At 41.6% G+C, this 23,784-nt stretch overlaps 1 protein-coding gene and 1 non-coding gene across 5 annotated transcripts in view; one reads left to right on the top strand and one right to left on the bottom strand.

Annotated features, from left to right (window-relative positions):
* The window catches only part of PAAF1 (proteasomal ATPase associated factor 1), a 51,987-nt gene that overhangs the window by 27,568 nt on the left and 635 nt on the right, over positions 1-23,784 (bottom strand). For 2 of the 4 annotated variants that reach the window (XM_053560622.1, XM_053560623.1), the window contains exons 2-6: positions 22,509-22,549; positions 16,797-16,900; positions 11,734-11,823; positions 2,934-3,032; positions 1,988-2,138 (exon numbers count right to left, since the gene is read on the bottom strand). In XM_053560622.1, the coding sequence (XP_053416597.1) occupies positions 1,988-2,138; positions 2,934-3,032; positions 11,734-11,823; positions 16,797-16,900; positions 22,509-22,549 (485 nt within the window). Of the gene's footprint in view, positions 1-1,987; positions 2,139-2,933; positions 3,033-11,733; positions 11,824-14,529; positions 14,604-16,796; positions 16,901-22,508; positions 22,550-23,784 lie in introns of those variants that run through there. The other 2 variants (XM_053560624.1, XM_053560625.1) reach the window with 2 other exon arrangements.
* Positions 22,754-22,856, top strand: LOC128566156 (U6 spliceosomal RNA). Its single transcript, XR_008374451.1, has one exon. It is a non-coding gene; the product is annotated as a U6 spliceosomal RNA (small nuclear RNA).

The raw sequence follows: 23,784 nt of genomic DNA, 5'->3' as shown, positions 1-23,784 counted from the left end.
TTTATGCTAAATGCTTCATATGCACCATCTCATTCAATATACCCTCCCCCTTTTACACATGAGGAAACTGAGGCTTGGAAAAGTTAAGTGATCTTCCAAGGGCACACTTTGTTAAACAGCATAGTTAAGATTTAAACCAAAATTTGCCTGTCTCCAAACGCCATGCTTAGGCTGGGCATGGTGGCTCACGCCTGCAATCCTAGCACTCTGGGAGGCCAAGGCAAGTGTAGTGCTTGAGCCCAGACTAAGCAAGGGCGGGACTCCTTCTCTACTAAAAAAGAACTAGAAAAAACTAGCCGAGCAAAGTAGTCCATGCCCATAGTCCTAGCTACTAGGGAGGCTGAGGCAAGAGGATCATCCGGACCCAAAAGTTTGAGGTTGCTGTGAGCTATGATGCCACGGCAACAGAGTGAGACTCTGTCTCCAAAACAAACAAAACCAATAACCCATGCTTAACTGCTCTACTACACTGCCTCCCTTTCTATTATGTTTTCACATACTATAAGCAGAAGCAAGCCAGAGATTTAATTGAGCTAACGAAAGGTTATCCCTCACAACAGATCTCTACACAGAGATATTTTATTAGTTTTCTAACACTTCTCTGAAATAACCATCAGGCCGTGTTGACTCCAGGCTGTATAGGTTTTGTATTTTGCTTGCTAGAGCCTTATCCTAGGCAATAAGGGATGATGCTTGCTTTCAATACTATCTTTTGCTTCTCTTGTTTAATTACCTTGTTTAATGTGAAACCATTAAAGATAAATGTAGGTAATAATTCTGCTTTTGTGTATGTTTACGCTTTTGGCTAATAAAATGCTTCATAATCTCGTAACTCAAGACATTATAAAAAAGAAGTCGCACAAAGCAATCTGAAAGTCACCTGGATGGAGACAGTGACTATGTATCTATCTACCCATCAATCTAAATCGATGTCTAGATATGCTGCTAAATTATCAGAGATGAATCCTGGTTTTTACTCTCTGTTGTAGAAGAATCAGCAACCCCAAACTTGGGACAACTTTATAGAACTGGAAGGAGCTTTCAAGACCCGACAAACATCAATCTGGATCTGACCTCATGTCACTTCTACAATGTATCATTTCTGTTCAATCTAATAAAAACTCCCTTCTACTTTTTTTTTTTTTTCCAAAGTCAGAGCTTTTACACTCCACAGAAAACCCTATCACACCCCAGGACTTTCTTATAGCTCAAAAGAATGGACCACCTATATGAATAAAAGCTTAAATAAAAGCTTTTTAACATTCTGCTATTCAGGGCCACCATATATATTCTTAGGGAGAAATGAACAATTTTTGGAGTTATTGAGAATTCATGTGGCGGTCACATTCAGTAATTGCAGTGACCCAAAGCTATTTATAAATTGAGTATGCATTGATGTTGAATATGCATCTTGTTAATAATAGTAAGTTCAACATGCAGAGATATGTCTTGCTGCACTAAAAAGTTTCCCTGTGGCCCACATATTCAGAAGGATGGCCAGATGTGAAGTAAAGCCCCCTCAGTGTTCCTCTTGACTCCTTTGGCTATTAGACCCTCCAATTGTTCAGGAGGGTTAAACTTGTCAGTTCTTCTGGTGTTCCTCGGGGAAAGGGTAACTCACCTAAATAGCTGGTTGGATGAACCATTTGTGTTTGTTAATAACTAGCTTTTGTTCCCACCTTTCTGGTGAGACAGAGTTGCATTCTGTCACCTGGGCTAGAGTGCAGTGGCATCATCATAGGTCACTGCAACCTCAAACTCCTGGGCTTAAGTGATTCTCCTGCCTCAGCCTCCAGAGTAGTTGGGACACACCACCATGCCCAGCTAATTTTTCTTTTTTTGTAGAGATGTGGTCTCGCTCTTGCTCGGGCTAGTCTTGAATTCCTGGCCTTAAGCAATCCTCCTGCCTCAGCTTTATTTCTACCTTTTTAGTGCTTCATCTCTGGGGATCGTTAGAAAAATCTTTTAGATAAATTACCCTTCATACCTCCTTTGTGACCTTTGAGGGTTACCACACAGCTAGCATCTTCAGCTGACCAGATCTTCAGTTGGGCATCCATTCCCCCACTCAGAACCACAAGGCCTGATGGGAAAAACCTGCAACAATTCACATCAAACACATGTCCTTCCAATACTCTCTGGAAAAACAAAAGAAAATTCCATGCTAGTTCTTTTGTCCATCCCTTGATGTTCTCTCACCTCCTCTTGTATCTTTGGTCCTATATATGAAATACTCACGAGCTATACCCACATGCTAGGTTTTAAGAACAGCTAAGATGTTAAAAAATATGTCTAGCTTATCTGTCAACCAGGTAGTGTTCTCAGAGCTGTTGACGCCCTTTCCTGGGATTTAGCTACAGATGTAGAATTGAATTCCAAGGCTCTCACAGCCCTCCCTCATTTTAGTTCTTTTTTTAAATTTTTTTTATTGTTGGGGATTCATCGAGGGTACAATAAGCCAGTTTCCACTGATTGCAATTGTTAGGTAAAGTCCCTCTTGCAATCATGTCTTGCCCCCATAAAGTGTGACACACACCAAGGCCCCACCCCCCTCCCTCCTCATTTTAGTTCTAAATATGAGAAGGGCTGAGGAATCTTTTAAGATTCCTGTATAGGTTATAGGCTCAGCTATATATTTAGTCTAACAGCCTAGCTATCTTATTTTGGAAACCTGCCACTGAAGGGAGTTTAAATCAAGGGCACACCCACTTAGACATTCCCTGGCCTGGTTCCTCAGCTGCTTCAGCCACACTCTATTCTGGCAAATCATTAAGTTTGAGAAAGGTTTTCTGATTAACAAATGTGAGAACAGAATCAACTGAAATACAGTGGCCCTACATTTTTAAAATGGGCCATTTTTCCATGACCCAGGCCAAAGTCTTTCAGACTAGCCTTCATATGTAAGACCCTAAAAGTGTATCTAAATCTTTTACTCTGAGTTCTCCATTGGAAGCCTGCCAGATCTTCATGCTCCCATCAGTACTAGAAGATACACCAAGGCCTCCTCCACTGGAAATATCCAGGCATGTTATCTGTGCAAAAGAAAAAACATTTAAAATGTTAGAAATAATGAAATGCTGCCTTGGCGCCTGTGGCTCAAGCAGCTAAGGCACCAAACATATACACCAGAGCTGGTGGATTAGAATCCAGCCCAGGCCCACCAAACAACAATGATGGCTGCAATCAAAAAATAGCTGGGTGTTGTGGCGGGCGCCTGTAGTCCCAGCTACTTGGGAGGCCGAGGCAGGAGAATTGCTTGAGCCCAGGAGTTGGAGGTTGCTGTGAGCTATGATGCCACGGCATTCTACCCAGGGCGACAGCTTGAGGCTGTCTCGAAACAAAAAAAAAAAAAAAGAAAGAATGAAATGCTTTTATTGAAATACGTTATAAACCTCCATTGTTTTATACTCTTCCAAGACTTCTTCAAGACTATGGACTATCTCCGGGTAAGGTGCTCACATCTGTAATCCTAGCAATCTGGGAGGCCAAGGTGGGTGGACTGCCTGAGCTCATGGGTTGGAGACAAGCCTGAGCAAGAGTGAGACCCCCATCTCTAAAAATAGCTGGGCATTGTGGTGGGCACCCGCAGTCCCAACTACTTGGGAAGCTGAAGCGAGAGAAGTGCTTGAGCCGAAGAGTTTGAGGTTGCTGTGAGCTATGATGCCATGGCACTGAACTGAGAGTGACAAAGTGAGATTCTGTCTCAAAAAAAAAAAGAATGTTGAGTTATCATAACCAATCTCCCAACAAGGCTGGAGCCAATATCTTTATATTGCTGTAATCATCTGTAAACTTTAGCCAAAAAGTTTTCTCTATGCTCATATCATTTCCGTAGTTTCCATCCTTTTCTATTTTATTTTATTTTTTATTTTTTTGTAGAGACAGAGTCTCACTGTACCACCCTCGGGTAGAGTGCCATGACGTCACATGGCTCACAGCAACCTCCAACTCCTGGGCTTACGTGATTCTCTTGCCTCAGCCTCCCAAGCAGCCGGGACCACAGGCGCCTGCCACAACACCTGGCTATTTTTTTGTTGTTGCACTTTGGCCGGGGCTGGGTTCGAACCCGCCACCCTTGGCATATGGGGCCAGCACCCTATTCACTGAGCCACAGGTGCCTTTTTCTATTTTATTTTAAAATTAAGATACTTCTCCTAATTCTCAGAACCCACTTACACAAAAGATAATCTTCCAAAATGCACCAGAAGGATTCAAGGAAGAGCAAAGATATTTCCACATATGTACGTATATGTACACATACATAGGGCTTTTAGAATAAATAATAGTGAATTTACAGATTCACTTTTATAGTTTCAATACCAGCAATTACTTCGAGCATAAGCCATAAGCAGATCATCAAGTTGAAACCTGCATATACATCCTTTTTGTTGCTTTTCATTAGATCCTTTTATTAAAAGACACCCAGCTGTGGCTAGTAACCACGTAGCACAGTGGTTACGGTGCCAGCCACATACACCAAGGCTGGCGGGTTTGAACCCTGCCCAGGCCAGCTCAAAAACAATGAAAACTGCAACAAAAAATAGCTGGTGTTGGGGCAGGTGCCTGCAGTCCCAGCTACTTGGGAGGCTGAGGCAAGAGAATTGTAGAGTTTGAGGTTGCTGTGAGCTGTGCACCATGGCACTCTACCCAGGGCAACATAGTGAGACTCTGTCTCAAAAAAAAAAAAAAAAAGAAAACCACCCAGCTGTAAATGTCCCGAAATGTGGGAATGAGATATGTAATTCCAGACACATCCCCAGCAATGATGATTCGTACATGATCTAAATTATTAAGAAAAAAGTACGGACTTCAACTTTAATTATCTAACCTTCCATCTTATATTGTTCTAAGGTGTAACGAATAGATTTGGCAAGAAATATAGGGATGTATGAGTCAACTCTAATATTTTCTTTTCTTTTTTTTTTTTTTTTTGAGACAGAGTCTCACTTTATCGCCCTTGGTAGAGCTCTGTGGTGTCACAGCTCACAGCAACCTCCATCTCCTGGGCTCAGGTGATTCTCTTGCCTCAGCCTCCCGAGTAGCTGGGACTACAGGCGCCCGCCATAATGCCTGGCCATTCCTTGTTGCAGTTTGGCCAGGCCGGGTTTGAACCTTAGTATACAGGGCAGGTGCCCTACCAACTGAGCCACAGGCGCGGCTCTAACTCTTACATTTTTAAGATTTTCTTCTTTATTTTGGTTCCTAAGAATAACAGGACTGTCAACTTAAATGTGGATCATTTTGTTGTAAACAATATACTTCAAGGGTAAACAACATACCCCTTTCTTGATACAGGTGGCATCTTTTCTTTTCTTTCTTTTTATTTTTTTATTATTATTTTTTTTATTGTTGGGGATTCATTGAGGGTACAATAAGCCAGGTTACACTGATTGCAATTGTTAGGTAAAGTCCCTCTTGCAATCATGTCTTGCCCCCATAAAGTGTGACACATACCAAGGCCCCACCCCCCTCCCTCCGTCCCTCTTTCTGCTTCCCCCCCTACATAACCTTAATTGTCATTAATTGTCCTCATATCAAAATTGAGTACATAGGATTCATGCTTCTCCATTCTTGTGATGCTTTACTAAGAATAATGTCTTCCACTTCCATCCAGGTTAATACGAAGGATGTAAGCAGGTGGCATCTTTTCAACAGCTTGCTAAGCATTCACCTTTGGCTACAGTGAACATCTCAAACTTAGTATGTCCAAACAGAACTCTTAATTCCCCCTACCCCATATGAATACAACTGCTCCTCCTCCAATTAATAAATGGCACCACAATTTACTCGTTTCTCAGGCCAAAATTTTTTGAATTATCCCAGCTCCTCATCTTCTCTCACATCTTATATCCAAGTCACTAGCAAATCCTGTCTAGTCCCACACCCTTACTGTAAACTCTACAAGGGCAATTTTATTCATTTTATTCAGTGCCCAAAAGAGTACTCACCATATAGTAGATGATTAATAAATGGATGAATCATCTCTCAAATAAGAGAAAGAGAGAATAAGAAATGGAAAAGGGGCACAGCTAATGATTTAAAACATAACCTACTTCTTAAAAGGTGATTGGCTTTCCCAACTTCCTGAAGAGGTTAATCACTGCCTCCCTCAGTAGCCATCAGTACTATGCTCGTACATTGTAGAGGTTGTAAACTAGGGGTGCTCCCCAGGGGATACTTGGCAATATCTGGAAACATTTTTGGCTGTCACAACTGATAGGGGAAAGGGGGTCCCACTGGTATCTTGTAGGTACAGGTCAGGGATGCTGTTAAACATGGTACAATGCATAGAACAGCCCCTTACAAAAAATAATCCAGTCTAAGATGTCAATGCTGCTAAGATTGAGAAAATTTGGTATGCTGTATCTTTTCAGTAAATATATTGTCCCTAAAGGGGACAGGGACATTATGCTGTTTACCTTTGTCTCCCATCATCAGGGCCCCAGTTCCTGGCCGTAAAAATAAATTAAGTTTGGACTATCTATTTCTTTAAAAATGTTAGAAATTAAAGAATAGATTATAGGTCATACCAGTTATATCCTTAATAAAAACTTTTATTATAGGAAAGGAAACTAACATTTATTGAATATCTCTTATATATCAGACATGTAATAGATACTACTTCATATAATCCCCTAAAAATCTGGAAGTTAGGTATCATTCCTATCTCTCAGATGAGGACTCTGAGGCTTAAGGGATAATTAAGTAATGTCTTAAGGTGATATAGCAGAGCCAGGATACAAACCTTGGTCAGAGTCCAAAGCTAAAGAACTATTTCTTAGTCACAGTAAAGGAATAGACAGATCAATGGAATAATCCTAAATATAAAGATGACAATTTAAGTCAAGGACAAAGGACCAGCTGGGTGCAGTGGCTCACACCTGCAATACCAGCACTGTGGGAGGCCAAAGAGGATGGATTGCTTGAGCTCATGAGTTTGAGACTAGCCTGAACAAGAGCAAGACTCCCTCTCTAAAAAAAATAGCCAGGGTGGCGCCTGTGGCTCAAAGGAGTAGGGCACCGACCCCATATGCCAGGTTCAAACCAGCCCCAGCCAAAAACTGCAAAAAAGTAAATAAACAAAATAAATAGCCAGGTGTTGTAGCAGGTGCCTGCAGTCCCAGCTATTTGGGAGGCTGAGGCAAGAGGATCGCTTGAGCTGAAGTTTGAGGTTGCTGTGAGCGAAGACCCCATGGCACTCTACCAAGTGTGACCAAGTGAGACTCTGTCTCAAAAAATAAATAAAGAAAGAAAAATGTTCAGTTAAAATAGGAAATAATAAAAAATACTACATAGGGACAGCGCCTGTGGCTCAGCTGGTAGGACGCCGGCCCTATATACTGAGGGTGGTGGGTTCAAACCCAGCCCTGGCCGAACTGCAACAAGAAAATAGCTGGCGTTGTGGTGGGCACCTGTAGTCCCAGCTACTCGGGAGGCTGAGGCAAAGGAATCATCTAAGCCCAGGAGTTGGAGGTTCTGTGAGCTGTGACACCACGTCAAGAGCAATAAAGTGAGACTGTGTCTCTAAAAAGAAAAAAAAATACTACATAAAGACCTACATTTTATTTTAACTCAAATATGTAGATATACACTGTCTATTGATTAGTCCACTGATTTTTTTTTTTCTTTTTTTTTTTTAGAGAGGGTCTTACTCTGTCACCTAGGCTGGGAGTGCCATGGCATTATCATACTTCATTGCAGCTATACACTCTTGGGCTCAAGGGATCTTCCTTGCCTCAGCCTCCCACACAGCTAGGACTATAGGTATACATTACCATGCTCAGCTAATTTTTCTATTTTTTTTGTAGAGATGGGGTCTGGCTATGTTGCCAGGGTAGTCTCAAACCTCTGGCCTCAAGCAATCCTCCCATCTTAGGTTCCCAAAGTGCTGTGATTACAAGACATGAGCCACTATCACTGGCCTGTTTATTACAGGGACCTTGACTTTCTTGTAATAAACCATAAGCCAGAAGGCACAATTTATAACTCACAGTTTATTTAAAGCAAGGCAAATCTTTACTCATACTGAGAGAGGATACCCAGAAAAAGGAAGGTCTAAGAGAATAGGAGCCTTCTCAAGGAGGACCCAAGGATACAACTGTGAGGTCCTCTCCTCAGTGACTCAGCTCTTATAAATTTGTGGAAATTTCCTGGGACCTAGAAACTAATGCTTGCTTCCACTTCTGTAAAAGCTCACGGTTCTATAAAAGCCAGAGCCCACTTCTCCAGCTTAATTCAAACTGACCAGTGAGAAAGGTACCTCAACAAAAAAAAAATAAAGTTATACAATAGAATACTCTGCAGCTCTTAAAAGAATACATAGAAAGCTTATAGAAAATAATGTACATAGTATTACTAAGTAATAAGAGCAAATTATAAAACAGCATGTACTGTATAAACTTTTTTTTTTTTTCCTTTGGACAAAGTCTCAAGCTGTTGCCCTGGGTAGGAACTTTTTTTTTTTTTTGAGACAGAGCCTCAAGCTATCACCCTGGGAAGAGTGCCATGGAGTCACATCTCACAGCGACCTCCAACTCCTGGGCTTAAGCGATTCTCTTGCCTCAGCCTCCCAAGTAGCTGGGACTACAGGCGCCCGCCACAACGCCCAGCTATTTTTTGATTGTAGTTGTCACTGTTATTTGGCAGGCTCAGGCTGGATTTGAACCTGCCAGCTCTGGTGTATGTGGCTGGCACCTTAGCTGCTTGATCTATAGGTGCCACCAAGAACTTTTTTGACTGGGGATAAAAAGAAAATTTAGCCAGTAGGGGAGCATGGCTATTTTGAATTCCTCTGACTGAAAAAAAGCCCTTCCTCTTTGAAACATGGTGTTTGGGTGTTCATCCTCTCCATTGGGCCTCATCTTCCTGCAACAATACTTACAAAGCAAACTAAGAGCAAAAATTCACCTAGGGCTTTATTTATTTTAGTGTTTAATCTAACTATACTCCTAACACCTAGGGCTTTAAAAGAAAACTTCCCCCAACATTTTTTTTTTTTTGAGACAGAACCTCAAGCTGTCGCCCTGGGTACAGCACCGTGGCATCACAGCTCACAGCTATCTCCAACTCCTGGGCTCAAGCGATTCTCCTGCCTCCACCTCACAAGTAGCTGGGACTACAGGCGCTCAACACAACGCCTGGCTATTTTCTGGTTGTAGCTGTTGTCGTTTGGTGGTCCCAGGCTGGATTCAAATCAGCCAGCTCAGGTATATGCGGCTGGTGCCAAGCCTCAACATTTTTTTATTTATCTTGCCCACATATATTAATAGCAATGAAAAAAAATTCATCTTTATCATGTCTTTACAAAGCAATCAACTTAGTTTCAAAGAAATAATTGCTATCTGCCTTTATGTTTCGTTTGATATAATATTTAATTAATTTATATTATTTAAAAAATAATATAACTGGCATTGCAACTGACTCTTTGGAAGCATTCAGTATAACTGACAATGGAAGAAGTATGCAGACAAAATAGTGAAGAGCTTATGAACCACAAACAAGGCATCAGCTGGTATATTTTACAGAAGAAATGCAGAGCAACAACTGATTCCATAAATCAGTTTAGTGGAGGTCAGTTAGAACACACCCAAAACTTAATCATTTGCATACCTTATGACTCAGCAATTTTCCTTTTCCAAATGTGTTCTAATTTCTTCCTATCTTAGTGAGCAAAGTTTAGCGACAAATATGTTTAAAAAAATACAAAATCATGAAAACTGTAAACCCCAAAATGTCCAACAACATAAAAAAGTAAAAATATATTAAAGTTATACAATGGGGTAGTGCCCATAGCTCAGTGGTTAGGGCGCTGGCCACATGCTCTGGGGCTGGTGGGTTCCAACCCATCCCGGGCCTGCTAAGCAAAAAAAATAGCCAGGCATTGTGGTGGACGCCTGTAGTCCCAGCCACTTGGGAGGCTGAGGCAAGAGAATCGCTTAAGCCCAAGAGTTTGAGGTTGACACCACAGCACTCTACCAACGATGACAAAGTGAGACTCTTTCTCAATAAAAAAAAAAAATAAAGTTATACAATAGAATACTCTGCAGCTCTTAAAAGAATACATAGAAAGCTTATAGAAAATAATGTACATAGTATTACTAAGTAATAAGAGCAAATTATAAAACAGCATGTACTGTATAAACTTTTTTTTTTTCCCTTTGGACAAAGTCTCAAGCTGTTGCCCTGGGTAGAGTGCCATCATGTCATAGATCACAGCAACCTCCAACTCAGGCTCAAGTGATCCTCTTGCCTCAGTTTCTCTATTTTTTTAGTAGTGACAGGTTCTCGCTCTTGCTCAAACTGGTCTTGAACTTATGAGCTCAAGAGATCCACCTACTTTGGCCTCCCAGAAGTGCTAGAATTACAGGCATGAGCCACCGTGCCCGGCTTTATTTTGTTTAATATAATTTAATTTTTTTGAGACAGAGTCTCACTTTATCACCCTTGGTAGAGTGCTGTGGTGTCACAGCAACCTCAAACTGTTGGGCTGAAGTGATTCTCTTGCCTCAGCCTCCCAAGTAGCTGGGACAACAGGCTCTCACTACAATGCCTGGCTATTTTTTTTGGGGGGGGTCTCACTTTTGCTCAGGCTGTTCTTGAACCCCTGAGCTCCGGACAATCCACCCAGGTAGAAACTTATTTTGGTAAAATATTTAAGGAAAACACTGAGAGGATTAAGTAGAATAATATGTAAAGTTACCATGGTGCTTGCTGGCATATAATAACCAATCAATAAACATTAGCTTTAACTTATATGATTATTACTAAAAAGGGGTACACGCCTGTAGTCCCAGCTACTCGGGAGGCTGAGGCAAGAGAATCGCGTAAGCCCGAGAGTTAGAGGTTGCTGTGAGCCGTGTGACGCCACGGCACTCTACCAAGGGCGGTACAGTGAGACTCTGTCTCTACAAAAAAAAAAATAAAAAAAATAAAAATAAAAAGGGGTACACAACAAAAGTTCACAACAATTATCTTTGAGGTATAGAAATAAGAGTGTTTTTCACTTTCTTTTATATTTCCTACATTTTCATCACTAAATATGTTTTGTAATTAGGGTAAACAAAATAGCTCTTTTAAAAAATATACCACACACTGTGCAGCGCCTATGGCTCAAAGGAACAGGGCGCCGGCTCCATATACTGGAGGTGGCGGGTTGAAACCCAGCCCTGGCCAAAAACTGCAAAAAAAAAAAAAAAAAAAAAAATATATATATATATATATATATATATACCACACAGTAAGTGGATGGCTTTAAAATAATCAGTTTACCAATTTCTTACTTCTGCTTCAAAGAGTCCTATGGTAGTAGAAGGCATTATACAAAAATCTCTGAACATTATTCCTCAATATAGTATATTTGGAATTTTGAGATAATGGTCCTGTCCTATAGGGAAAGGAATAAAATATTAGTAGTGGCATATTATGCAAGCCATCAGCTATTGCATCATTATCCAAAAGCTGGTAAGTAGCTCTGTTTTTATATATGGGGGAAAAAAACATGTATAGGGAATTTCATATAATTTCTAAGATTACTAGTGACTAGATTTGTACAAATATTCTATGTAGACTTAAGGATCAGTTTTACCAAACACATATAATTTCATCAGTATTATCATTTTACCATGTAAAGTAAATGAAAGATACATTAATTATGAATGTTTATAGCATGAGACAATTTTTAATGAAAAATGAAAATGCCATTATATTTTCTCTTCATTTGATCAAAATACTTACACTCTTTGTATGAACTCTGGAAAAAGTAGTATATGGTGCCAAAAACTTGGATGATGCACTTTCCTTTGGACATGAAATATGAATACTTTTCTATACAAAGAGGAAAAGATGAAGTTCGTCAATAAAGCTACACCGATGTAATGTTTCTTAAAGAAAACATTAGGACTACAAGAAATTCTCACCTTCTAAGTATATCCTCTCTCATCTGCCTAGCCCATAAAACTATCCCTCCCCCAAAGCTTAGCAGTCGTTTTACTGCAGGGGGAGGCAATGTAATTTGGTATCACTGAAATGCCATTACCCTTTTATGTTGAAGTAAGCTGGTCCATAGAAGACACATCACCAATAAGATACAACAGATAAGCATGAGAACATTAATATTTTAGAGGAAAGTCTAATATCAATACACTCCATTGGAGTGGGACAAGGAAAAGAATCAGCAGAAGAGTATATAAGGAAATGTGAAGAAAACCAGTACTAGCCTTCAAGCCTAGGACCTAAAAGCCAAGTCTGAAAGTAAACTTGTTGAGGCTGGTCACAGTGGCTGACACCTGTAATCCTAGCACTCTGGGAGGCTGAGGCAGGTGGACTGCTTGAGCTCAGGAGTTTCAGACCAGTCTGAGCAAGAGCAAGACCCTGTCTCTAAAATATAGCCGGGAGTTGTGGTGGGTGCCTGCAGTCCCAGCTACCAGGGAGGCTGAGGCAAGAGAACTGCTTTCAGCCCAAGAGTTTAAGGTTGTTGTGAGCTTTGGTGCTATGGCACTCTACTGAGGGTGACAAAGTAAGACTGTCTCAGGGACGGTGCCTGTGGCTCAGTGAGTAGGGCGCTGGCCCCATATACTGAGGGTGGCAGGTTCAAACCCGGCCCTGGCCAAACTGCAACAAAAAATAGCCAGGCGCTGTGGTAGGCGCCTGTGCTCCTAACTACTCGGGAGGCTGAGGCAAGAGAATCACCTAAGCCCAGGAGTTGGAGGTTGCTGTGATCTGTGACTCCATAGCACTCTACCAAGGGTGACAAAGTGAGACTCTATCTTAAAAAGAAAGAAAGAGGGCGGCGCCTGTGGCTCAGTGAGTAGGGCGCCGGCCCCATATGCCGAGGGTGGCGGGTTCAAACCCAGCCCCAGTCAAACTGCAACAAAAAAATAGCCGGGCGTTGTGGCGGGCGCCTGTAGTCCCGGCTGCTCGGGAGGCTGAGGCAAGAGAATCGCGTAAGCCCAAGAGTTAGAGGTTGCTGTGAGCCGTGTGACGCCACGGCACTCTACCCAAGGGTGGTACAGTGAGACTCTGTCTCTACACAAAAAAAAAAAAAAAAAAAAAGAAAGAAAGAAAAAAAGACTCTCAGAAAAACAAACAAACAAAAAAAAAAACTTGTTGCCTGTCAGAACTTCCAGAAAGAATGTTAGACTACTGACATGTACAGTTGCCAGAGAAAACCGGTAAAGTAAATTATGGTACACCCATAAAATGTGTAGGCCAGGTCAGGTTTATAGTGCCTCTTGCCCTGTAGGACTTGAACTAACTATACATGTTCACAGACGGATATTGTCACATAGTAGTATTTTGATGGTCTGTGTATTTTGCCTCATCATTATTATCTGTTTCTCAGCTACAGTAGCAAGATAACACTGGTGGCACAGTAGAAAAGTATATCCAGAATTAGATTATTAGATTCAGTAGACACAGCTTTCTAAAAGCCATCTGTAACCATTCCAGGTAAATATAGATGTTGCTGTTTCAAGGTAGGAAGTGTAGAGTTCTATAAGGCTTGGTAAACCCTTTCTCTAGAATTCTTGCAGTAAGACAATGTTTTACTCTAACCAGTGTAATATGAAATACCACCACCCAAGTGTGTATTTCCCGGAAGGAGTTAAGGAGCTGCACTCACCAAAAGGTCCCTAACCTGTTACCTCTTCTACCGTAGTACTTCAAATTCTCTAGAAATTCTACAGAATCAAAATGTCTTTAATAATCAAGATTTTCTGAACCTTTTTTCATCCAACAAACACAGGTCCTAATAGTTCATTAGAAACAACAGTTTCAAAGTCATAATATTCTTATCACTGAAAGTCAATATGGTCTTATTATGGGTCATCCACTCCTTTAAAAAGACAATTAGACTATCTACACAAAAAGTACTTTTTCTTAGGCTGCATATCCTTTCCTGGCTGCCTGCAGGCCTTTCATTAAATGAATTTTAGTTTCTAACTGCATGACCAAGCCTATATAGCTGCAAGAGAGCTGATCTGGGTTTGTAACTGAATGCATGTATATCAGAAACTAAAGTATCAGCTAAACTCTCTTGGCTAAATATTCAAGCAACAAAGATGCAAGGAACTATAATATAAAAACTTAGTGTTTGGATCTCTGTAAGAATTGGGTTTGCTCTCAGAAGAGCTCATGTCTTTGGGCTAACTATGTAACAGATTTCAAGAATCACTATTTTCCTCCTATTTATTAATCCTGCAAATCAACCTTGAATTCATAAACAGACTGTGGAGGAAGTTGAATGTTGAATTACCTTTCCCATGTCAGCAGTAGACAATCATGCTGTTAACAAAAATACTTTCAAGAAAAAACTGCGTAAGATATCAAAACAGAAAATATCTAGGGGGGAAAAAAGTGTGAGTATGCCATACTAAGATAAAATTCAAAGTCAAGCTTTTTTTTATCCTCCAAGGTTAGGCATTTAAGCATAATGACAGATTTACTGTTTAATAGAGCAATGTAACAATATAAAATAGCAAACAGACTCATAGCAGTTAGGAAACAAATGAACGTTCAACTATAAGCACTTACTGTCTCAACCCACCCAGCAGGTTCACAGCAAAAATTAGCAATGATGTTTGAAGAGATAAGGATTGTATCCAGGTCTGAATATGAAGGGAAAAGAGAGGTCAGGCCCTAGGCTATGGATGAATACTGACACAACACTTGGGAAAAATGCGGGCTTACAAAGGAATCAACAGAAGTGGGTTTCAATTCCAGCACATGTCAAAATGACTTTATTAGGGATAGTTTAACCTCTCTGAATCTGTTTGCTTATCTGCAAAATGGAAATTTGAAATGCTATTCCCACAAAATTGTCATGGTAAACAACCATACTTAACTTTTGTATTTTGTAGTTTCATCCCTATATAGTCCCACTGTCCATTAGACATTCCATGAAGTAGCCCACTGTCTCTGTTTTATAGATGAGGAAGCTGAGGCTCAGAGAACTAAGGTATTTGTCCCAAATCATATAGCTAAGTGTCGGAGTTAACTAAGACTCAGATCTTCTGACACTTTCTACAATACCCATAGCTACTTATGCAAAACAAATATAGGCTTAGTGCCTGTAGCTCAGTGGCTAGGGAGCCAGCCACATACACTGGGGCTGGCGGGTGCATCCCCTTCCTGGGCCTGCCAAACAACAACAACTACAACAAAAATATAGCTGGGCACTGTGGCGCATGACTGTAGTCTCAGCTACTTGGGAGGCTGAGGCAAGAAAATCTCTTAAGCCTAAGAGTTTGAGGTTGCTGTAAGCTGTGACATCATGGCACTCTACCCAGGGCAACATAGGGAGACTCTGTCTCAAAAAAATAAAAGGCTCGGCGCCTGTAGTTCAAGCGGCTGAGGCACCAGCCACATATACCAGAGCTGGTGGGTTTGAATCCAGCCCAGGCCTGCCAAACAACGACAACTACAACCAAAAAATAGCCAGGCGTTGTGGCAGGCGCCTGTAGTCCCAGCTACCTGGGAGGCTAAGGTAAGAGAATCATTTAAGCCCAAGGGTTGGAGGTTGCTGTGAGCTTTGATGCCATGGCATTCTACCCAGGGCGAGGGCTTGAGGCTCTGTCTCAAAAAAAAAATTTTTTTTTTCTTTTTTTTTTTGTAGAGACAGAGTCTCACTTTATGGCCCTCGGTAGAGTGACGTGGCCTCACACAGCTCACAGCAACCTCCAACTCCTGGGCTTAAGTGATTCTCTTGCCTCAGCTGGGACTACAGGGGCCCGCCACAACGCCCGGCTATTTTTTTGTTGCAATTTGGCCGGGGCTGGGTTTGAACCCGCCACCCTCGGCATATGGGGCTGGCGCCCTACCGACTGAGCCACAGGTGCCGCCCCCAAAAAATTTTTTTAAATAAAAAATCAGAGTAGATGAGGAGCAAAAAGAAAATATATAATGATATGAAGCCTATTATCTGGCACAAGGAGGATAATGAATAAGCATTTGCTAAACATCTTACTTAAAAAGCAAAGTTTTCTCTATATTTGTCAGTATACTAAAATCATTTTACAACTAAAAAAAGTTTAATCACATACATACACAAAGGCTGATCTACCCTCTGGGGATCATCTCAATAGAGTATACTTACTACAGCAGTCAGAACGAATAAGAAAAGGCAAGTCATGGGTTCTCAAACACTTGGCTTAGTTATCTACTCACGTCAAAGATAAATGAGAAAAACTATTAAAGTACTATTAATGTAGGCTCTTCACCAAGGCCTTGCCAGACACAGACTGTAAGGCTATGCAGTCCAATATGGTAGGTAGTAGCTGCATACTTGAATATGTGAATCTGTTTTCAACTATAAATTTTATAAAACCTAAATACAGTATTTCCAATAAAAAATTAGAGTCTGAACTGCAATGTGCTGCAAGCATAAAATATACATAGGATTTTGAATAAAAAAGAATATAAAATAATTTATTAATAATTTTTTATTTTATTTATATGTTGAAATAATATTTCAGATATACTGGGTGAAATCAAATATATTATCAAAATCATTATAATTTCATCTATTTATCTTTTTGATGTAGATACTGGAAAATTTTCAATTATACATGTACATCAGAGCTGGTGTAAGGAAAGTAAGAGGAAGTTTGACTATACTTGAAAGTATATGTAAACATAAGAGAAAAAAACTTTTGACACTCAAAGGCAGCAAAAACTATGATTATTGTACAAAAGAAGTAGGGATGATATACTCATATTAGTATAAATATCAAAAGCAGACATATGAGTGAGTACTACCATAGTTTTGAATACTGTGCCGTCTAGAAGACATAAAAACATACCTTATTTACTTCATTCACAATAAATCCTTCTGAAGCTGTAATCTCTGGGATACCATCTAGGCCAATTCCTTGACAAGTTAGGCTGCCATACAAAGATGGTTTCCCTGAGGCACAAGAAAAGCATGTCTCAAAAGATAAAAAGAATTATTATTTTTTTTGAGACAGAGTCTCACTATTATCGCCCTTGGTAGAGTGCCATGACGTCACAGCTCACAGCAACTTCAAACTCTGGTTGCAATTGTCATTGTTGTTTAGCAGGCCCAGGCCAGGCTCGAACCTACCAGTGTTGGTGTATGTGGCAGGTGCGCTACTCAATAAGCTACAAGCACCAAGCCAAAGTAAAAAGAATTTTAACATTTTTCTTTCTTTTTTTTTTTTTTTTTGCAGAGACAGAGTCTCACTTTATGGCCCTCTGTAGAGTGCCGTGGCCTCATACAGCTCACAGCAACCTCCAACTCCTGGGCTTAAGCGATTCTCCTGCCTCAGCCTCCCGAGCAGCTGGGACTACAGGCGCCCGCCACAACGCCCGGCTATTTTTTGGTTGCAGTTTGGCCGGGGCTGGGTTTGAACCCGCCACCCTCGGTATATGGGGCCGGCGCCTTACTGACTGAGCCACAGGCGCCGCCCAGAATTTTAACATTTTTCATCTTAAAGACTTAATTTAGCATCTGTATGCTCATGAAAGGAGCTTCTTTCTTATTTTTAATTTTTTGTAGAGACAATGTCTCACTATGTTGCCCAGGCTGGTCTCAAACGCACTGGGCTCCCAAAATGACATTCTGGAACCACCACACCTAGCAGAACTTTATTTTTAATACCATCCCGTGATTCCCTCCTTTCTTCACCATTCGCCCTAAAAAGTGTGGCCCTCATAATGCATCATTTCAAAGCATCCCCTGACAGCATCCTCAATGACTTCTCTACATTTGTGAAGTTACTAAAATGATCCGTCTTGGTTCTGTCTGTATAGCAGAACTGGGATCAATCCAACCACTCATCTACCTTTCTACAGGCAGGCTGCTGAGGACCAAATAAAAAAAAGACAAAAATAAACCGTGTGGACTGGTACAGCTCCAATTCATATTTTCAAACTCAGCAGTTCTGCAGTCCTTCTGCCCCTTCCATTCCCAGCAGCCAGTTCTCCTGCCACCTATCCTATTAAAATCTGCTTCTTTTGGCTCGGTGCCTGTGGCTCAAGCGGCTAAGGCGCCAGCCACATACACCGAGCTGGCGGGTTCAAATCCAGCCCGGGCTTGCCAAACAACAATGACAACTACAACCAAAAAATAGCTAGGCATTGTGGCGGCCGCCTATAGTCCCAGCTACTTGGGAGTCTGAGGCAAGAGAATCGCTTAAGCCTAGGAGTTAGAGGTTGCTGTGAGCTGTGATGCCACAGCACTCTACCTAGGGCGATAGCTTGAGGCTCTGTCTCAAAAAAAGAAAATAAAAATCTGCTTCTTGCATAGTAGTCAAAGTAGAAATAACTCAAATGTGTATCAATTAATGAACAGATAAATAAAAGTTGATATATCCATATTTTTTTGTGGCCAGAATACTACCTGGCTACAAAAAGGAAGTAAGTATTGATCAAAACTACAAAATGAAAACATTAGGATGACTAACAAAAGTCACTTAAATCAAATGTCCAAAGTAAGAAAATCCACAGAGACAGAAGTAAAGTAGTAGTTGCTAGGACAGGTGGGTAGGGGATGGAATTGACTGCCAATAGGTATAGTCTTTTAGGGTTCTGGAATTAGCTGAGATGTTGCACAACTCTGTGAATATACTAAAACCCAATGCATTATACACTAAAAAGGTTAACTTTTAAAAAGAATGTTAACTCTATAAAACAATTTTTTTTTTGGGACAGAGTCTCAAGCTGTTGGCTTGGGTAGAGTGCCATGGCATCATAGCTCACAGCAACCTCCAACTCCTGGGCTTAAGGGATTCTCCTGCCTCTGCCTATAGCTGGAACTATAGGCGCCCACCACAACGCCCGGCTATTTTTGGTTGCAGCTGTCATTGTTATTTGGCAGGCCCAGGCTGGATTCCAACCTGCCAACTCAGGTGTATGTGGCTGGTGCCTTAGCTGCTTGAGCCACAGGCACAGAGCCTAAAACAATTTTTTTAAAGGTGAACCTAGGCCAGGTGCAGTGGCTCACACCTGTAATGCAACTACTCTGGGAGCCAAGGTGAGTGGATTTCTTGAGCTCAGGAGTTCGAGAGCAGGCTGAGCAAGAGTGAGACCCTGCCCCTACTAAAAATAGAAAATCTATCCGGGCATTGTGGCAGGCACCTGCAGTCCTAGTTTTGTGGGAGGCTGAGGCAGGAGGACTGCTTGAGCCCCCAAGTTTGAGGTTACTATGAGCTATGATGATGCCGTGGCACTCGAACCAGGGCAATAGAGACTCTGTCTCAAAAATAAATAAATAGGCTCAGCACCCATAGCACAGTGGTTACAGCACCAGCCACATGCACTGAGGCTGGTGGGTTTAAGCCCAGCCCGGACCAGCTAAACAATGACAACTGCAACAAAAAAATAGCCGGGGGTTGTGACAGGTGCCTGTAGTCCCAGCTACTTGGAAGGCTGAGACAAGAGAATCTCTTAAGCCCAAGAAATTGAGGTTGCTGTGAGCTGTGACACCACAACATTCTACCAAGGGTGACATAGTGAGACTCTGTCTCAAAAACAAAAAATAAATAAATAAACAAAAATAAAAACAAAGCAGGGGTTGGGGTAGGATTCTAAAGAAAATAAAAACAAAAAGTCCTCCTCCTTAAGAGTTGACACTAGCTGCAATTTCATAAACTAAACTAAAACTATAAGTTACCCTCAAGTGTCCATGTCCAAACATTTAGCTACTGGTACCTCTGCACATAACCTCACCTTCTTTTCATCCTAGTCCTCTTTAAGACTTAATGTAGGCTCGGCGCCTGTGGTTCAAGCGGCTAAGGTGCCAGCCACATACACCTGAGCTGGTGGGTTCGAATTCAGCCTGAGCCCGCCAAACAACAATAATGTCTGCAACCAAAAAATAGCTGGGTGTTGTGGCAGGTGCCTGTAATCCCAGCTACTTGGGAGGCTGAGGCAAGAGAATGGCTTGAGCCCAGGAGTTGGAGGTTGCTGTGAGCTGTGATGTCACAGCACTCTACCCAGGGTGACAGCTTGAGGCTCTCTCTCAAAAAAAAAAAAAAAGACTTAATGCAATCTCCTTCTCTCTCCTATAAGAATTGGCTCTTCACTTTATTCTTCTTTTACCTTTAATCTGTATCTTAAGATTGCTCTTTCTTCAATTATTCCCATCTCTGGAAGCAAAACAAAACCCTTGACTGTGAGATCTTCTAGTTACCACCCTCTTCATACATCCTCAAAAAAGGAACTTAGGGTAGGTTTGGTGGCTCATATCTATAACCCTAGCAATTTGGGAGGTGAAGGTAGGAGGATGGATTAAGGCTAGGAGTTTGAAACTAGCCTGGGCAACATAGTGACACCCCATCTCTGTAAAAAATAAACTTAAAAAATTCACTGAACAGGGGCGGCGCCTGTGGCTCAGTTGGTAAGGCGCCGGCCCCATGTACCGAGGGTGGCGGGTTCAAACCCGGCCCCGGCCAAACTGCAACCAAAAAATAGCGGGGCATTGTGGCGGGTGCCTGTAGTCCCAGCTACTCGGGAGGCTGAGGCAGGAGAATTGCTTAAGCCCAGGAGTTGGAGGTTGCTGTGAGCTGTGTGAGGCCACAGCACTCTACCGAGGGCCATAAAGTGAGACTCTGTCTCTACAAAAAAAAAAAAAAAAAAATTCACCGAACATGTTACCATGCACCTGTAATCCCAGCTACTCAGGATGCTGAGGCGGGAGGATTGCTTAAACCCAGGAACTTGAGGTTGTGAACTATGATCAGGCTACTGTACTCCAGCCTGAGAAACAAAGAAAGATCCTGTCCCCTCACCTCACAAAAAAGAAGACTCTACATTTCAAATTTTATTTCTCACAGAAATAAAGTATCAATGGCATGTGAAGTGAACAAAACTTTCTCACAGAATTTAGAAGGAAAGTTGCTTTGTTTTTAGAACAGCACTGTGCTACTTAGAATGTACACTGAACGGTTGGGAATGATAGAGGAAGATAAACTTCATAAGACGTGGGAACTATCTGGATAAGGCAGGATGAAATAACTAGGTTTTTCACTCCAATGTCTAGAAGAATAAAGATAATTTAAGAAATGGAAAAAAAATAGCTGGGCGTTGTGGCAGGCTCCTGTAGTCCCAGCTAGTCGGGAGGCTGAGGCAAGAGAATCGCTTAAGCCCAGGATTTGGAGGTTGCTGTGAGCTGTGTGATGCCATGGTACTCTACCAAAGGCCATAAAGTGAGACTCCGTCTCTACAAAAAAAAAAAAAAAAAAAGGGCAGTGCCTGTGGCTCAGTGAGTGGGATGCTGGCCCCATATACCAAGGGTGGCGGGTTTGAACCCGGCCCCAGCCAAACTGCAACAAAAAAAATAGCCGGGCGTTATGGCGGGCACCTGTAGTCCCAGCTACTTGGGAGGCTGAGGCAAGAGCATCACGTAAGTCCCAGAGCTGGAGGTTGCTGTGAGCTGTGAGCTGTGAGCTGTGATGCTGTGATGCCACAGCACTCTACTGAGGGTGACAAAGTAAGACTCTGTCTCTAAAAAAAAAAAAAAAAAAGAAAGAAAGAAATGAAAAAAAAAAAATCAAGTAAGAGAACCCATTTGACAACAAATGTGCTCAGCTTGGTTTTAGGCTTTAGTAGATCAAGTAACTTAAGATGACAGCAAGACCTAGCAGACAACTGTTAAATCTCTGGTTGAACTTGAAGAGAGATCAGGTCTAGAGCTATGTATCTAGAAATTATCACCAGGAAGATCCCAGTTGAAGCTAGAACTGCTTAGAATACAACAGCATAGGGCTAAGGGACTGATTAAGATTAATCTACAGGGTGGTGCCTGTGGCTCAGTGGGTAGGCCGCTGGCCCCATATACTGAGGGCAGGTTCGAACCCAGCCCCAGCCAAACTGCAAAAAGAAAAAAAAAAATAGCTGGGTGTTGCGGCAGGCGCCTGAGGCAAGAGAATCACTTAAGCCCAGGAGTAGGAGGTTGCTGTGAGCTGTGACGCCACGCACTCTACTGAGGGCAATAAAGTGAGACTCTGTCTCTAAAAAAAAAAAATAATAATAATAATAATCTACAATATCACCAGAAATAAGTGTCTGGATTCCAAATGGAAAACCAATCCAGGCCCTTCCCTGGAATGAGAGAGTTGGAGTGACGTCCATATAGCCCACACTAGTCAAGCACCTTTGCAGACTATGAGCACTGTGCAAGGAAGGTAGGCGAAGAGAAAGTAGGAAGCTTTCCTCTAAGGGTGGTAAATACTTCTTTAAAGGGAGGATATATACGTGCCTGTAATCCTAACACTCTGCGGCGGCCGAGGCGGGTGGATTGCCCTGAGCTCACAGGTTTGACACCAGCCTGAGCAAAAGCAAGACCCCATATTTAAAAATAGCCGGGCACTGTGGCAAGTGCCTGTAGTCCCAGCTATTTGGGAGGCTGAGGCAAGAGAATCGCTTGTGCCCAAGATTTGGAAGTTGTTGTGAGCTATGACACCATGGCACTCTACCAGGGGCAACAAAGTGAGACTCTGTCTCAAAAAAATAAAATGAAATAAAGGGAGGACATATAGATTCGTGGATATTACCTGAGGGATGACAGCTTAGCCAGGCCTCCCCTTCATCTTTCCTATGAAGAAAGACAAAAGCCTAATTAGCCTCACCCAGGGTTAAATAGCCACAAGGGAGAAAAGTTGTATGATTTCCAGTTTGATCATAGTACTTAGACAAGATCCAGGCCAACTTCCCACCCAGGTACAGATTATTCTAAGACAGTCAAACTTTATTGATGAAACATTTGTGGATTAAATATTTAATGAACAGATATCTGTTGGTTAACTTAATGCTCAATAGGGTGTTCACTTTCAACACAGAGAAGATTAGCATGGCCCCTGCGCAAGGATGACACGCAAATTCGTGAAGCATTCCATATTTTGCTCAAAATATAAAAAAAGAAAAATAGGGTGCTCACTTTTGAGAAATCAAGGTTATTTATATTTAGATATTTATCAAGATTACTGTAAATGAGGCCTTGTGCTAGGCACTTTGCATATATCACCATTAATCCTCACAATAACCAAACAAGATACCTTGTTAATGATAAAAAACTTAAGCTCAGATGTGACTTGTCCAAACTCATCTAACTGTGAAATCTGAATTGAAAACTAGGACTGGTACACAGTAAGATCTGTGTTCTTTCTAACATCTCACACTGACTTTTTATGTGTTTTAGAATGTACCTTCCCAATCACCCAAATCCTGATCTCTTCATACTAACATTTTTTTAGGTTATGATGGAAAGGGCCTAAGCTTTTAGGATAGAGAGATCTAGCTGGATAGTAACCCACTTACACATGACCAGCTGCATGACCTTGGGCAAGTTATACCCTCTGATTCTGATCCTGCATTCTCTCATAAGCTATTACTGTTCTTCCTTTATTACTTTATCATATTCTGTGTTCATTGCTTCAATATGAAAAACACTTCTCAGTAATAATAGTTTCCATCTACTATCCTCATTCTGATACCTAGAGAAGAAACTGGCACAATATATGATCAATAAATATGTCAGGACTGGTGCTATGGTTCATGCCTGTAATTCCAGCACTTTGGGAGGCCAAGGCAGGAAGATCTCTTGAGGCCAGGAGTTTGAGACTAGCCTGGGCAACATAGAAAAAAAAAAAAAAGGAAGGAGAAAAAATTAGTTGGGTATTGGGGTATGTGCCTGTAATCCCAGCTACTTGGGAGTCAGAGGCAGGAGGATAGCCAGGGCCTAGCCGTTCAAGACTGCAGCAGCTATGATCACGCCACTGTGCCTGGACGAGAGACCAAGAGCCCATCTTAAAAAATAATTAAATTTCAAAT

Source organism: Nycticebus coucang, chromosome 14, assembly GCF_027406575.1.
Source record: "Nycticebus coucang isolate mNycCou1 chromosome 14, mNycCou1.pri, whole genome shotgun sequence".
NCBI lineage: Eukaryota > Metazoa > Chordata > Mammalia > Primates > Lorisidae > Nycticebus > Nycticebus coucang.
This window is presented reverse-complemented; position numbering and strand designations above follow the sequence as displayed.